General features: G+C 46.9%; 1 protein-coding gene across 1 annotated transcript in view; it reads right to left on the minus strand.

The window, feature by feature from the left end:
• dnai1.2 (dynein, axonemal, intermediate chain 1, paralog 2) overlaps positions 1 to 17,409 on the minus strand; it is a 355,371-nt gene that overhangs the window by 237,600 nt on the left and 100,362 nt on the right. The window contains exon 9 of the mRNA XM_068031491.1: positions 16,692 to 16,817. Coding sequence (XP_067887592.1) covers positions 16,692 to 16,817 — 126 coding nt within the window. The remainder of the gene's footprint in view (positions 1 to 16,691; positions 16,818 to 17,409) is intronic.

The raw sequence follows: 17,409 nt of genomic DNA on the forward strand, positions 1-17,409 counted from the left end.
TGTTGTGTGATTGAAGTGTGTTGAAGGCACTGCATACAGCAAAGGTATGGGACCTGACAACATCCCTGCTGTAGAACACTTGTGCTCCAGGACTAGCTGCGGCCCGAGCCAAGCTGTTCCCCGATGGCTATAACAATGGCACCAACCTGAAAATGTGGAAAATTGCCCAGATATGTCCTGTCCACAAAAAGCAGGGGCAAATCGAATCCAGTCAATTGTCCCATTTATCCAAATTTATCCCAATTATTCCAGCAAATCCCATTAGTCTAGTCTCAATCATCAGCAAAGTGATGGAAGGTGTTATCAACAAAGCTATTAAGTGGCACTTACATAGTAATAACCTGCTCATCAATGCTCCGTTTGGGTTCTGCAAGGGCCACTCAGCTCCAGACCTCATGACAGCCTTGGTCCAAACATGGACCAAAGAGTTAAATTCCAGAGGGTTGGCAGCATTTGACTGAGTGTGGTATTATGGAGCCCTAGCAAAACTGAAGTCAGTGGGAATCAGGGAGAAAAACCTCCAATGATTGGAGTCATACCTAGCACAAAGGAAGATGGTTGTGGTTGTTGGACGCCAATCATCTCAGCCCCAGGACATTGCTGCAGGAGTTCCTCAGGGTACTGTCCTAGGCTCAACCATCTTCAGCTGCTTCATTTTTTTTATTCTTTCCTGGGATGTAGGCGGAGCTGGCAAGACCAACATTTGTTGCCCATCCCAAATTGTCCTTGACAACTGAGTGGCTTGCCATATAATCAACTATATTGCCTTGGGTCTGGAGTCACATATAGGCCAGACCAGGTAAGGAAGGCAGATTTCCTTTCCTAAAGGACATTAGTGAACCAGATGGGTTGTTACAACAATCGATGCTAGTTTCCTGGCACCACCACTGAGACTGGCTTTCAATTCCTGGTTAGTGTTAATTAATCAAATTTAAATTCAACCAGCTGCCATGGTGGGATTTGAACTCGTGTCCCCGGGGGATTAGCGTGGGCCTCTGGATTACTAGTTCAGTGACACTGCACTGCGCCACCATCTTCATCAATGAGCTTCCCTCCAACATACCATCAGAAGTGGAGATGTTCGCTGATGATTGCAGTGTTCAGTAGCATTCGCCATTCCTCAGATACGGAAGCAGTCCATGCCCACATGCAGCAAGACATTCCGGTTTGGGCTGATAAGTGACAAGCAACATTCTCACCACACAAGTAGCAGGCAATCACCATCTCCAAAAAGAGAGAGTTTAACCATCTCCCCTTGACGTTCAATGGCAGTACCATTACTGAATCTCCCACCATCAACATCCTGGGGGTTACCATTGACCGGAAACTTAACTCGACCAGCCATATAAATACTGTAGCTACAACAGCAGGTCAGAAACTGGGAGTTCTGTGGCAAGAAACTAATTTCCTAAATCCCCAAAGCTTGGCACAGGTGAGGAGTGTGATGGAATAATTACCACTTTCCTGCATGAGTGCAGCTCCAACAACACTCAAGAAGCTCAACACCATCCAAGATAAAGCAGCAACTTGCCAAGGCTCCATTGACAGCAATTTCCAAACCCTCCATGACCTCTAAGTCCTAGAAGGGCAAGGGCAGCAGAAGAATGGGAACAGCACCACCTGCAGGTTCCCCTCCAAGTCACAAATCATCCTGACTTGGAACTATATTGTCACTACTTCACTGTGACAGGTTCAAATTCCTGGTACTCCCTCCCTAACAGCATTGTGGGTCTACCTACACCCAAAGGATTGCAGCAGATCACCACCACCTTCTCAAGGTCAATTAGTGATGGGCAAGAAATGCTGCATCGCCTGCAACACTCACATCCCATAAACGAACAAAAATATGTAAGGATCAAACTGGGTCCAACACATGTGCAAACAAGGGGAGGAGGTGGCACAGTGGTATTGCCACTGGACGAGTAATCCAGAAACCCAGGGTATTGCTCTGGGGACAAGGGTTCAAATCCCACCACAGCAGAAGGTGGAATTTGAACTCAATTGATAAAAAATCTGGAATTAAAAGCTCGTCGAATGATGGCCATGAAACCATTGTCGATTGTTGTAAAAACCCATCTGGTTCACTAATGTCCTTTAGGGAATGAAATCTGCTGTCTTCACCTGTTCTGGCCTACATGTGACTCCAGACCCACAGCAATGAGTCAACTCTTACATGCCCTCTGAAATGGCCTAGCAAGCCAGTCAGTTGTATCTAACTGCTACGAAGTCAATAAAAAGGAATGAAACCGGACGGAACACCCGGCGTAGACCTAGGCACCGGAAACGACAACAGCAAATCCAGCCCTGTCGACCCTGCAAAGTCCTCCTTACTAACATGTGGGGGCTTGTGCCAAAGTTGGGAGAGCTGTCCCGCAGACTAGTCAAGCAACAGCCTGACATAGTCATACTCACGGAATCATACCTTACAGACAATGGCCCAAACACTGCCATCACTGTCCCCAGGTATGTCCTGGCCCACCGGCAGGACAGACCCAGCAGGGTTAGCTGCACAGTGGTATACAGTCGGGAGGGAGTTGCCCTGGGATTCCTCAACATCAGTTCCGGACCCCATGAAGTCTCATGGCATCAGGTGAAACATGGGCAAGGAAATCTCCTGCTGATTACCACCTACCACTCTCCCTCATTTGATGAGTCAGTAATCGTCCATGTTGAACACCATTGGGAGGAAGCAAGGGCGCAGAATGTACTCTGGGTGGGAGACTTCAATATCTATCACCAAGAGTAGCTCAGTAGCACCATTACTGACCGAGCTGGCCGAATCGTAAAGGACAGTGCCACTAGACTGCGGCAGGTGGTGAGAGAACCAACAAGAGGGAAAAACATACTTGACCTCGTCCTCACCAACCTGCCTGCCGCAGATGCATCAGTCCATGACAGTGTTGGTAGGAGTGGCCACCGCACAGTCCTTGTGGAGAGGAAGTCCTGCCTTCACATTGAGGATACCGTCCATCGTGTGTGTGGCACTATCGCCGTGCTCAATGGGATAGATTTCGAACAGATCTAGCAATGCAAAACTGGGCATCCATGAGGTGCTGTGGGCCATCAGCAGCAGCAGAACTGTTCTCAACCACAATCTATAACCTCACAGCCTGGCATATCCCCCACTCCATCATTACCATCAAGCCAGAAGACCAACCCTGGTTCAATGAAGAGTGCAGGAGGGCATGCCAGGGGCAGCACCAGGCATACCTCAAAATGAGCTGTCAACCTGGTGAAGCTACAACAGAGGACTACTTGCGTGCCAAACTGCGTAAGCAGCAGGCAATAGACAGAGCAAAGCGATCCCATAACCAACGGATCAGATCTAAGCTCTGTAGTCCTGCCACATCCAGCCGTGAATGGTAGTGGACAATTAAACAACTGACTGGAGGAGCTGGTTCCACAAATATCCCCATTCTCAATGATGGAGGAGCCTAGCACACGAGTGCGAAAGATAAGGCTGAAGTCCCCAGCATTACAGATGTCAGACTTCAGCCAATCCGATTCACTCCGCATGATATCAAGAAACGACTGAAGGCACTGGATACTGCAAAGGCTATGGGCTCTGACAATATTCCGGCAATAGTACTGAAGACCTGTGCTACAGAACTTGCCGCGCCCCTAGCCAAACACTTCAAGTACAGCTACAACACTGGCATCTACCTGGCAATGTGGAAAATTGCCCAGGTATGTCCTGTACACAAAAAGCAGGACAAGTCCAACTCGGCCAATTATTGCCCCATCAGTCGACTCTCAATTGGGCGGCACAGTGGCGCAGTGGTTAGCACCGCAGCCTCACAGCTCCAGCGACCAGGGTTCAATTCTGGGTGCTGCCTGTGTGGAGTTTGCAAGTTCTCCCTGTGTCTGTGTGGGTTTTCGCCGGGTGCTCCGGTTTCCTCCTACAGCCAAAGACTTGCAGGTTGATAGGTAAATTGGCCATTATAAACTGCCCCGAGGATAGGTAGGTGGTAGGGGAATGTGGGGATGTGGTAGGGATATGGGATTAGTGTAAGATTAGTATAAATGGGTGGTTGATGGTCGGCACAGTGCTGTATCTATAAATAAAATAAATAAATAAATCATCAGTAAAGTGATGGAAGATGTCATCAACAGTGTCATCAAGCAGCACTTGGTTAGCAATAACCTGCTCCGTGATACTCAGTTTGGGTTCCGCCAGGGCCACTCAGCTCCTGACTTCATTACAGCCTTGGTTCAAACATGGACAAAAGAGATGAACTCAAGAGGTGAGATGAGAATGATTGCCCTTGATATCAAGGCAGCATTTGACAGAGTAAGGCATCAAGGAGCCCGAGAAAAACTGGAGTCAATGGGAATCAGGGAGAAAACTCTCCGCTGGTTGGAGTCATACCTAATGCAAAGGAAGATGGTTATGGTTGTTTGAGGTCAATCATCTGAGCTTCAGGACATCACTGCAGGAGTTCTTCAGGGTAGTGTCCTAGGGCCTATCATCTCCAGCTGCTTCATCAATGACTTTCCTTCAATCATAAGGTCAGAAGTGGGTATGTTCGCTGATGATTGCACAATGTTCAGCGCAATTCGCGACTCCTCAGATACTGAAGCAGTCTGTGTAGAAATGCAGCAAGACCTGGACAATATCCAGGCTTGGGCTGATAAGTGGCAAGTAACATTTGCACCACACAAGTGCCAGGCAATGACCATCTCCAACAAGAGAGAATCTAACCATCTCCCCTTGACATTCAAAGGCATTACCATCGTTGAATCCACCACCATCAACATCCTAGGGGCTACCATTGACCAGAAACTGAACTGGAGTAGCCCCATGAATACCGTGGCTACAAGAGCAGGTCAGAGGCTAGGAATCATGTGGTGAGTAACTCATCTCCTGACTCCCCAAAGCCTGTCCACCATCGACAAGGCACAAGTCAGGAGTGTGATGGAATACTCTCCACTTGCCTGGATGAGTGCAACTCCAACAACACTCAAGAAGCTCAACATTATACAGGACAAAGCAGCCTGCTTGATTGGCACCCATCCACACCCTCCACCACTGACGCACAGTGGCAGCAGTGTGTACCATCTACAAGATGCACTGCAGCAGCGCACTAAGGCTCCTTAGACAACGCCTTCCAAACCCATGACCTCTACCAACTGGAAGGACAAGGGCAGCAAATGCATGGGAACACCACCATTTGCAAGTTCCCCTCCAAGTCACACACCACCCTGACTTGGAACTATATCGCCGTTCATTCACTGTCACTGGGTCAAGTTCCTGGAACTCCCTTCCTAACAGTACTGTGGGTGTACCTACATCACATGGACTGCAGCGGTTCAAGAAGGCAGCTCACTACCACCGTCTCAAGGGCAATTAGGGATGGGCAATAAATGCTGGTCTGGCCAGCGACGCCCACATCCCATAAATGAATATAAATAAAAACTTCTGATGGCTTGTGCGAAGGATGCCATCTTGGTAAATGGATTTGCATTCATGAGTGCAACAACAGCATGGTAGCATATAGAGCAGTGAGATGATGTTGTAAATCAGTATTGTCAAGAAAACCCTACATGCCAAATGGGAAATATTAATTTCATTGGTTGGAACTTTGCCTGAGACTTTTACTGGAAATTGTTACAAATTACTTTTAAAATGAAAAGCAGGCAGCCAAGATGGCCACAGCAATTTACATATGAATCACCAATAGAACAGAATGGAGACAACATGACTGACTCAACCTAGCCAGAATAATGGGGTGCTCTCTGATTAAATTACCTGAATTGGCTTTATCAACATGGTCATCAAGAGCCAGTGACACCAATTGCCTTTGAAAGAGCCTTGAATCTCAGAGAACATTCCAGAAGGATCTCATTAAAACACAAATACGTATGGGGAATGAGATGTGACTGCCATGCAGCTCTGTGGAGACTGATCTTTGCCACTCAGAAGGGACAGTAACTGAAAAACCATAAAGGAGGCAGCTCGCTCTCTCTCTCTCTTCAGTAAAGATCCAGAGAAGCCTCAGCTGCAGTAGCTAAAGCCTCAAACCTACAGAACAGCACAACCAACAACTAGGGGACAAGGATCAAACCCCCTCTTCTGCCTTCGGAGCCTGAGAAGCAAGCCCACTACTGTGCACATGGCCCAGCGAGGACTTCAGGACTACAATTTCAACTGCGGACTCTGGGACTGATATCTAGTATTCCGGCAATAGTACTGAAGACCTGTGCTCCAGAACTTGCCGCGCCCCTAGCCCAGCTGTTCCAGTACAGCTACAACACTGGCATCTACCCTGCAATGTGGAAAATTGCCCAGGTATGTCCTGTACACAAAAAGCAGGTCAAGACCAACCCGGCCAATTACCGCCCCATCAGCCGACTCTCAATCATTAGTAAAGTGATGGAAGGTATCATCAACAGTGTCATCAAGCGGCACTTGCTTAGCAATAACCTGCTCAGTGACGCTCAGTTCAGGTTCCGCCAGGGCCACTCAGCTCCTGACCTCATTAAAGCAATGGTTCAAACATGGACAAAAGAGCTGAACTCAAGAGGTGAGGTGAGAGTGACTGCCTTTGACATCAAGGCAGCATTTGACCGAGTATGGCATCAAGGAGCCCTAGCAAAACTGAGGTCAATGGGAATCAGGGGGAAAACCCTCTGCTGGTTGGAGTCATACCTAATGCAAAAGAAGATGGTTGTGATTGTTGGAGGTCAATCATCTGAGCTCCAAGACATCACTGCAGGTGTTCCTCAGGGTAGTGTCCTAGGCCCAACCATCTTCAGCTGCTTCATCAATGACCCTCCTTCAATCATAAGGTCAGAAGTGGGGATGTTCGCTGATGATTGCACAATGTTCAGCACCACTTGTGACTCCTCTGATACTGAGGCTGGCTGTGTAGAAATGCAGCATGACCTGGACAATATCCAGGCTTGAGCTGATAAGTGGCAAGTAACATTTGCGCCTGACAAGTGTTAGGCAATGACCATCTCCAACAAGAGAGAATCTAACCATCTCCCCTTGACCTTCAACGGCATTACCATCGCTGAATCCCCCACTAGCAACATCCTAGGGGCTACCATTGACCAGAAACTGAACTGGAGTAGCCATAGAAACATCCTGGCTACTAGAGCAAGTCAGAGGCTGGGAATCCTGCGGCGGGTAACTCACCTCCTGACTCCCCAAAGCCTGTCCACCATCTACAAGGCACAAGTCAGGAGTGTGATGGAATACTCTCCACTTGCCTGGATGGGTGCAGCCCCAACAACACTCAAGAAGCTCGACACCATCCAGGACAAAGCAGCCCGCTTGATTGGCACCCCATCGACAAACATTCACTCCCTCCACCACCGACGTACAGTGGCAGCAGTGTGTACCATCTACAAGATGCACTGCAGCAACGCACCAAGGCTCCTTAGACAGCACCTTCCAAACTCGCGACCTCTACAGCAAAGGTCCCAGCACTGATCCCTGTGGAACACCACTAGTCACATCCCTCCATTCAGAAAAACACCCATCCACTGTTACCCTCTGTCTTCTGTGACTGAGCCAGTTCTGTATCCATCTTGCCAGCTCACCTCTGATCACGTGTGACTTCACCTTTTGCACTCCCTTCCCTAGGCTCATCATCCACCAAGTCCTTCTCCTTGGTGAATACTGATGCAAAGTACTCATTTAGCACCTCACCCATTTCCTCTGGCTCCACGCAAGATTCCCATCTCTGTCCTTGAGTGGTCCAACCCTTTCCCTGGTTACCCTCTTGCTCTTTATATATGTATAAAAAGCCTTGGGATTTTCCTTAATCCTGTTTGCCAATGACTTTTCATGACCCCTTTTAGCCCTCCTAACTCCTTGCTTAAGTTCCTTCCTACTGTCTTTATATTCCTCAAGTGCTTCATCTGTTCCTAGCCTTCCAGCCCTTATAAATGCTTCCTTTTTCTTTTTGACTAGGCTCACAATTTCCCGTGTTATCCAAGCTTCCTGAAACTTGCCAAACTTGTCTTTCTTCCTCACAGGAACTTGCTGGTCCTGGATTCTAATCAGCTGACGTTTGAAAGACTCCCACATGTCAGATGTTGATTTACCCTCAAACAGCCGCCCCCAATCTAAATTCTTCAGTTCCTGCCTAATATTGTTATAATTAGCCTTCCCCCAATTTAGCACCTTCACCCGAGGACTACTCTTATCCTTATCCACAAGTACCTTAAAACTTATGGAATTATGGTCACTGCTCTCGAAATGCTCCCCCACTGAAACTTCGACCACCTGGCCGGGCTCATTCCCCAATACCAGGTCCAGAATGGCCCCATCCCTAGTTGGACAATCTACATACTGTTTCAAGAAGCCCTCCTGGATGCTCCTCACAAATTCTGCCCCATCCAAGTCCCTAGCACTAAGTGAGTCCCAGTCAATATTGGGGAAGTTAAAATCACCCACCACTACAACCCTGTTACCTTTACATCTTTCCAAAATCTGTCTACATATCTGCTCCTCTACCTCCCACTGGCTGTTGGGAGGCCTGTAGTAAACCCCCAACATCGTGACTGCACCCTTCCTATTCCTGAGCTCCACGCATATTGCCTCGCTGCATGAACTCTCTGAGGTGTCCTCCCGCAGTACAGCTGTGATATTCTCCTTAACCAGTAATGCAACTCCCCCACCCCTTTTACATCCCCCTCTATCCCGCCTGAAGCTTCTGAGGCCTGGAACATTTCGCTGCCAATCCTGCCCTTCCCTCAACCAAATCTCTGTAATAGCAACAACATCATATTTCCAAGTAGTAATCCAAGCTCTGAGTTCATCGATAGTAAGCGTGCAACCCAGGAAGCTCACTACATCCAGTGCAGGAAATGTTAATAGGATTCCAGAAGGTTATCAAGGTTTTATGCTTTTAGGGACAGTAACCCCATATCCCTTGAGTCGGGCAAGCAAGCCCATCGTAATTCTCAGGGACTCAGGACTACTAGATCCCTTTTACTGGAAAAAGACCAGACCTTTCTGCCAGAGAGTGCAGTGAACACCAAAATGGTGGTGAATAGTATTTGAGGGCAGTGTATGCCTGTACCTGCACACTGGGTGCACTTGGGGTGCGACCTAGTTTTGGGACCGGTGACTGTCGGGATTTGCCTAGTTTACCTGTGGGCGGGGTTGACTTGCTCCTAGGTAATGATCTGGTGGGGGTGACGGTGATAGCTCCCCCCAGTAGTGAAAGAAAGACCGCAGGAGGTCAGAGAGACAGGGCAGTGGCAAGAGACAGACCCCTAAAGAGTTTCTGAATGTGTCGTGGATCAGGCCATGATCAATCCAGCTCCCCCAAAGGAGACTGAATTGGCATGGCAGGTAGATGACCATGAGGTCTGCCTATCCGAGACTTTCTTTGGAAAGTTAGGAGAGCCAGGGAACGAATTCAATGGATTTTCCCTAGTTGAGGCTCAGCGAGCCGACCCAGTACTGCGAGAGTTCGCACAGGCTGCCAGTCTGAAAGTGAAACAGAGGGAGTCCCTGATTGCTACTATTTAAAGAATGAGGTACTGATGAGGAAATGGAGTCCTCCTCACAGACCTGAGGGCAAGGAGTGGACAGCAGTTCACCAGTTAGTGGTGCCGCAGAGGTACCGGAGAGAAATATTAAGAAGAGCCCATGAGACTACAGTGGCTGTACATGCTGGTATACGAAAGACCAAAGCCTGCATAAGACAGCAGTTTGACTGGCCAAAACTCCACAAAGATGCAGTGGAGTCCTGCAGGAGTTGCCACATATGCCAAGTTGAGGGGAAACCCTAACCTACAGTGAAACCTGCACCCCTAAGTCATGTTATAAAAACAAGAAATGCTGGAAATACACAGCAGGTCTGGCAGCATCTGTGGAGAGAGAAGCAAAGTTAACATTTCAGGTCAGTGACCCTTCTTCAGAACTGGCAAATATTAGAAATGTAAAAGGTTATAAGTAAGTAAAGCGGGGTGGAGCAAGAGATAAGAAAGGAGAAGGTGTAGATAGGACAAGGTCACAGAATAGCTGACCAGAAGGTCGTGGAGCAAAGGCAAACAACATGTTAATAGTGTGTCGAAAGACAAAGCATTAGTAGAGATAGGGTGTTAACGGACTGCAAATTGAACAGCCGCAAGTACAAACATGAAAAAAAAGAGGGTAGCAGTGGAAGGGTGCTTTTCTGAATGGAGGGCTGTGACTGGTGCTGTTCCGCAGGGATCAGTGCTGGGACCTTTGCTCTTTGTAGTATATATAAATGATTTGGAGGAAAATGTAGCTGGTCTGATGAGTAAGTTTGCGGACGACACAAAGGTTGGTGGAGTTGCAGATAATGATGAGGATTTTCAGAGGATACAGCAGGATATAGATCAGTTGGAGACTTGGGCGGAGAAATGGCAGTTGGAGTTTAATCCTGAAAAATGAGAGGTAATGCATTTTGGAAGGTCTAATACAGGTGGGAAGTATACAGTAAATGGCAGAACCCTTAGGAGTATTGCTTGACAGGCAGAGAGATCTGGGCGTACAGGTCCACAGATCTCTGAAAGTGGCAACGCAGGTGGATAAGGTAGTCAAGAAGGCATACGGCATGCTTGCCTTTATCGGTCGGGGCATAGAGTATAAAAATTGGCAAGTCATGCTGCAGCTGTACAGAACCTTAGTTAGGCCACACTTGGAATATTGCGTGCAATTTGGTCGCCATACTACCAGAGGTATGTGGAGGCTTCGGAGAGGGTACAGAAGAGGTTACCAGGATGTTGCCTGGTCTGGAGGGTATTAGCTATGAGGAGAGGTTGGATAAACTCAGATTGTTTTCACTGAAACGACGGAGGTGGAGGTGAGGCGACATGATCGAGGTTTACAAAGTTATGAGTGGCATGGACAGAATGGATAGTCAGAAGCTTTTTCCCAGGGTGGAAGAGTCAGTAACTAGGGGACATAGGTTTAGGGTGCGAAGGGCAAAATTTAGAGGGGATGTGCAAGGCAAGTTTTTTACACAGAGGGTGGTGAGTGCCTGGAACTTGCTGTCGGGGGAGGTGGTGGAAGCAGGTACGATAGCGACGTTTAAGAGGCATCTTGACAATTACATGAATAGGATGGGAACAGAGGGATACGGACCCCGGAAGTGCAGAAGGTTTTAGTTTCGACAGGCATCAAGTTCAGCACAGGCTAGGAGGGCCGAATGGCCTGTTCCTGTGCTGTACTGTTCTTTATTCTTAGTAAGCAAACTGAACAAACTAAGATGAAATAAAATAAAATAAACACAAAAAACATATTAAAAAAAGGAAAAGGAAAAAATAACTAAAAATAAAAGTAAAATGGGGGGCCCGTCATGCTCTGAAATTAATGAACTCAATGTTCAGTCCGACAGGCTGTAGTGTGCCTAATCGGTAAATGAGATGCTGTTCCTCGAGCTTGCGTTGATGTTCACTGGAATACTGCAGCAATCCCAGGACAGAGATGTGAGCATGAGAGCAGGGGGGGAGTGTTGAAATGGCAAACAACCGGAAGCTCGGGGTCCTGCTTGCAGACTGAGCGGAGGTGTTCTGCAAAGCGGTCACCCAGTCCGCGTTTGGTCTCCCACCTCCACCTTGTAGCGGCTCAGCGCCAACTCTCAGACACTTCTTCCTACCTCCCCTGGACCATGATCCCACCACCGAACATCAAGTGACTGTCCACAGGACTGTCACTGACCTCATCTCCCCTGGAGATCTTCCCTCTACAGCTTCCAACCTCACAGTCCCACAACCCCAGACAGCCCGCTTCTACGTCCTTCCGAAAATCCACAAACAGGACTGTCCTGGCAGACCCATTGTTTCAGCCAGTTCCTGCCCCACTGAACTTATTTCTTCCTATCTTGACCCTATCTTTTGTCCGCTGGTCCAGTCTCTTCCCACCTACATCTGTGACTGTTCTGGCGCCCTACATCATTTTGACAATTTCCAGTTTCCTGGCCCCAACCGCCTCCTCTTCACTATGGACATCCAAGCTCGCTACACCTCCATCCCCCACCAGGACAGTCTGAGGGCTCTCCGCTTCTTCCTTGAGCGGAGGCCCAACCAGTCCCCATCCACCGCCACCCTCCTCCACCTGGCTGAACTTGTTCTCACATTGAAAAACTGTTCCTTCAACTCCACTCACTTTCTTCAAGTAAAAGGTGTTGCTATGGGTACCTGCATGGGTCCTAGTTATGCCTGTCTTTTTGTGGGATATGTCGAACATTCCTTGTTTCAGTCCTACTCAGGCTCCCTCTCCAACTCTTTTTCCAGAACATTGATGACTGTATTGGTGCCGTTTCCTGCTCCCGTCCCGAACTAGAAAACTTTTCTCAACTTTGCTTCTAATTTCCACCCTTCTCTCACCTTCATATGGTCCATCTCCGACACTTCCCTTCCCTTCCTCGACTTCTCTGTCTCCATCTCTGGGGATAGGCTGTCTACTAATATTCATTATAAGCCCACCGACACCCACAGCGACCTCGACTACATTTCTTCACACCCTACCTCCTGTAAGAAATCCATTCCATTCTCCCAGTTTCTCCGTCTCCGACACTTCTGCTCAGATGATGAAACCTTCCATGACAACGCTTCTGATATGTCTTCCTTTTTCTTCAACCGAGGATTCCACCCCCCCCCCGCACTGTGGTTGACAGGGCCCTCAACCGTGTCCGGCCCACTTCCCGCACCTCTACCCTCACCCCTTCCCCTCCCTCCCAGAACTGCGACAGAGTTCCCCTAGTCCTCACTTTCCACCCCATTCACCTTCATATCCAAAGAATCATCCTCCGCTCTTTCTGCCACCTCCAGCGTGATGCCACGACCAAAGGCATCTTCCCCTCCCTTCCCCTGTCAGCATTCCGAAGGGATCGTTCCCTCTGTGACACCCTGGTCCACTCCTCCATTACCCCCACCACCTCGTCCCCTTCCCACAGCACCTTCCCCTGCAAGCGCAGGAGGTGTAATACCTGCCCATGTACCTCCTCTCTCCTCACTATCCCAGGCCCCAAACACTCCTTTCAGATGAAGCAGCAATTAACATGTACTTCTTTCAACGTAGTATACTGTATTCGCTGCTCACAATGTGGTCTCCTCTACATTAGGGAGACCAAACGGAGACTGGGTGACCGCTTTGCGGAACACCTCTGCTCAGTCTGCAAGAATGACCCCGAGCTTCCGGTTGCTGGCCATTTCAACACACCCCCCCGTCCCCTGCTCTCATGCTCACATCTCTGTCCTGGGATTGCTGCAGTGTTCTTGTGAACATCAACGCAAGCTCGAGGAACAGCATCTCATTTACCGATTAGGCACACTACAGCCTGCCGGACTGAACATTGAGTTCAATAATTTGAGAGCATGACGGACCCCGCATTTTACTTTTATCTTCAGTTTATTTTTCTTTTTTCTTTTATTTTTGTGTTTATTTTATATTAGTTTGCTCTGTTTGTTTTGACTGTGCCTACCCACTTTTTTATGTTTGGGCTTGTGGCTGTTCAGTTTTCAGTCCATTAACACCCTATCTGTACTAATGCTTTGTCTTTCAGCACACCATTAACATATTGTTTGCCTTTGCTCCATGACCTTCTGGTCAGCTATTCTGTGACCTTGTCCTATCAATACCTTCTCTTTTGTTATCTCTTGCCCCACCCCCACTTTACTTGCTTAAAATCTTTTACATTTCTTATATCTGCCAGTTCTGAAGAAGGGTCACTGACCTGAAACGTTAACTCTGCTTCTCTCTCCACAGATGCTGCCAGACCTGTTGAGTTTTTCCAGCATTTTCTGTTTCTATTTTAGTCACATGACTGGCTGGCTTTTTTTTTTAACTTGCCACAGAGTGTTTGAAAGGCAAAAAGCTGTTTGCTCCTGGATTGAGAACACCTCTCTCCTGTCTTCTCCCATCTCTTTCTCATGGAACGGAAGACCCATTGAAGACATGTGAACTCAAAGAGAGTAAAGTCTCCTACGTGAACAAAGTTTAAGGAGAATACTGGGCCCCAACAAAAAGTAAGAGCTGTCTACAATCAAAGACTATATGGCGAGCTGGAAACACAGAAACAGTAACAAGAAACCCACTTCAGAGACTGCCTCAAACCTCTCTACTTTATTTTTCTTCTGCTCCTTTATGTCTCTATTTGCTTGTGCGTATCGCGTGTGCATGCTCGCTTGGGCGCGTCCTATATCCATAGGCGTTAACCGAATTAGAGTTTAAGTAAGTTTAATAAATTTAACTTTTCTTCTTTGAATCTAAGAAAACCTGTTGTGCTCATTTCTTTGTCTTCTAATTGGAAAGTAGTGAACATGGATGCACCAAGGGGGAGCTCAAAACACAGTGTGTTTAAAAATTAAACCCCGTTACAATAAGACCAGGTGAAGACAGTAAAAGACCCCTAGACACATTTCTCATCTGGTCGTAACAATATGAATAAAGGGAAACACGCAGGGCAGGACCAGCTGCTAAAAGAGGAAGGGGGAGAAGGAAACACAGAAGGAAGCCACATCTGCTGAGGCTCTTCAGGGAATAATTTTAATGAAGCCCAATGCTTGCGCTCTCTATCTTCCAAAATGAGGTTGTGACTAAAATCTGCCAACTCCTGAAGCTACAACTGCAGCCTCAAAGCAGGGCAAGGACAGCATTGTCTGTGCCTGTTAAGTGACTATGGCTCCTAACTTTTATGCATCTGGCACCTTCCAGGCTGCTGCTAGAGATATAGCAACACCTTTGCAGTTTGCAGTACTCTGCTCTATGAGGGAGGTCACTGAGGCATCGAGCCACAGAGAAGCACAGATGTCTCACGCTCTCTTGCCAGAGACAAGCAGGGGGAGCAAGTTTTGTACAGATTGCAGGCTTTCCTTATGTCATTCCTCATGTGAATTTGCTATTTTGAAGAACCAAAAAATACTTCACTCCCTTAATGTGCAGCTGGTGTGCAATGAAAGGCAGTGCATCATGTGAGCGAATGCCCATTATATTGGCTGCAGTCCCGAATCCTTCATTCTGCAACAGTTCTATGTTCCACCTAGATTTGAACCACCATGGCAAGTCAAAGTCAAAGACTGAGCAACAAGGGTTATTTCCTCATAACATGCATTGTGATTCCATTCCGGAACCAAGCACACAGGTGCACACCAAACCTACCATGAATGTCAAGCTGCAACAAGCAACATTATAGAGCACACCATCTCCATCCTCAAGCAACACTTCAGCTCCCTTAATTCATTCTCGAGGAGCCTGGCAGTACTCAGCTGAATGGGCATCAATATTTGTGGTATACTGCATGCTGCACAACCTGGCCATTGTGAGGAACAGCCCTTGGCACCACCTATCAGGCCTGAAGCTGAGCAGCATGAGAAGGAGGAGGAGGAGGAAAAGGAAGAAATGGAGGAGCAGGAGAAGAAAGTACAAATTTAATGTGCTGCCTGCATTGCAATGAACAAGCACAGGTTAATCATGTACCAAGATCCCACCGCCCATTTCAGAGGTCATCCAATTTAATTGCTGGGTAATTTGGAAGAAGGGAAGTGGGACTAAAGGATAGCTCTTTCAAAGAGCTGTCACAGGCATGATAGGCTGAATTGCCTCCTTCTGTGATTCTATGATCAGCTTTCCAATTGTGGTGGAATAGAATTTTGCTGCTGTTGATAGCTGATAGCTTACAGCGCCTCACGGATGCCCAGTTTTGAGCTGCTACACCTGATCTTAATCTATCCCGCTTAGTGGCTTTTAAGCATTCATTGTTTTTTTGGATCTTCTGCATTCTGCAGAAAACAGAATGTATTGAAAAGTCATTATTAAATTTATAAATTGTGTATAACCAAAACTTTTCTAAACAATTATTAACTATAACCATGTTAGCCAGCATCCATACAGTATACAGACATAGCCAAAGATCTTGGGGTAACATTTTCAGGGAATTTTCCTCCTATACCTCCTCGTCCTTCTCAACCTGACTGCAGCCTTTGACAGGTTTGACCACACCATCCTCCAATGCCTTTCCACAGCTGCCCAGCTGGGATGGACTGCACTTGCCTAGTTCCATTCTTATCTAACTAATAGTAGCCAGAGTATCTAAAAGCTTCCTCACCACCAACATTAAACTGACTAGCCTATAATTGCCAGCTTATGCTTCTCCCCTTTTTCAAAATAAGTGTGTAACATTTGCAGTCCTTCAGTCCTCTGGCACCACCCCTGTATCTAAGGACGATTGGAAGATTGTGACCAGCAGCTCCATCTCTTCTACCTGTACTTCCCTCAGCAACCTAGTCGACATCCCATCCAAACACCGATGCCGAGTATTAAATCTCATTGGTTAACGAGATATAATGTTTGCCCAGTTGTTCACTCAGGTTCAGATGTTCTGTTGCTCCAGCTGCACTGTTATCAGCTCGCACGTCCAGCAACTTTATGAGCAAAACCTAAGCATGCATGAACAAGTCTTAGTAACAGAAAGAAGCCTAGGGGAAATTTTTCTTGGTGGACAAATGGAAGGAACGAAGTAGCAAAGGCAACTGAATGAATGGTTTTAATCTTAGTGGCAAAGGAGTGCATGGGCTCCTTGTATTTGTTGTTGGAGGTAAGGGTGCATGGGGCAAGGGAGAGGAGTTTAAATAGATGATTAATAGTGGAAAAAACAAGTCCAGGGTTATTTTTGCTTTCCAGGATGATTCTGAACTAGTGCACCAGAGAGCTTGTGTAAAGTATTGATTAGAGTTTGGGTTAAATATGACAGAACACTTACCATGCTTTCAATAGCTGCAATTTTTTTCTTTGATACTTCATCTTTTTTCGTTGTATGTAGCTTTGGCTTCTCTTTCATGACTATCTGTTTTGCTAATACGTCCTCATAGGCATCAAAGATTTCCCACTTAAATAATAAGATATAAGGAAATTATTGAGAATATTAATATTATTTGCATCTCAAGAACATGGCTGACAGCAGAGCATGCCCAAAAATGGAGCTTAAAGGGTATAAAATATTTCACAAAGTCAGGTCTGAAAAAGAAAGTGTTGGTGTTGCTTTATTTATCTATTGACATCAAAAGGTAGGAGATAGTGGCAAAACAGGACAATGTTGAAATAATATGGATAGAACCAAATAATGAAAAGGATGGGAAATTATTAATTGATAAATACCACATCCATCAAAATAGGATGAATTGGATGACAGGGAGCAGACAAGCAGGGAAGCAGAACATTGTAAGGAACTAATCATGGGGAATTTCAGCAGTAGACCATTCAGGAAGGGGTAAGAATGCAACAAAACTCATTGAGCCAATGACAGATTGTTGCCCCACACAGATTATGAGTCAGGCTATTACAACAGAGGCCGTGTAGGATTTTGTATTCAGCAATCCACCCAAGCTAGTTAGTAACATGAACAATGGAGAGCACCTTGGATCTAGAGATCTTATTAGAAGATTTCATATTGTGATCTGGACAGGGGACTTCAATGTCTA

This window comes from Heterodontus francisci, chromosome 1 (assembly GCF_036365525.1).
Source record: "Heterodontus francisci isolate sHetFra1 chromosome 1, sHetFra1.hap1, whole genome shotgun sequence".
In the NCBI taxonomy this organism is placed as follows: domain Eukaryota; kingdom Metazoa; phylum Chordata; class Chondrichthyes; order Heterodontiformes; family Heterodontidae; genus Heterodontus; species Heterodontus francisci.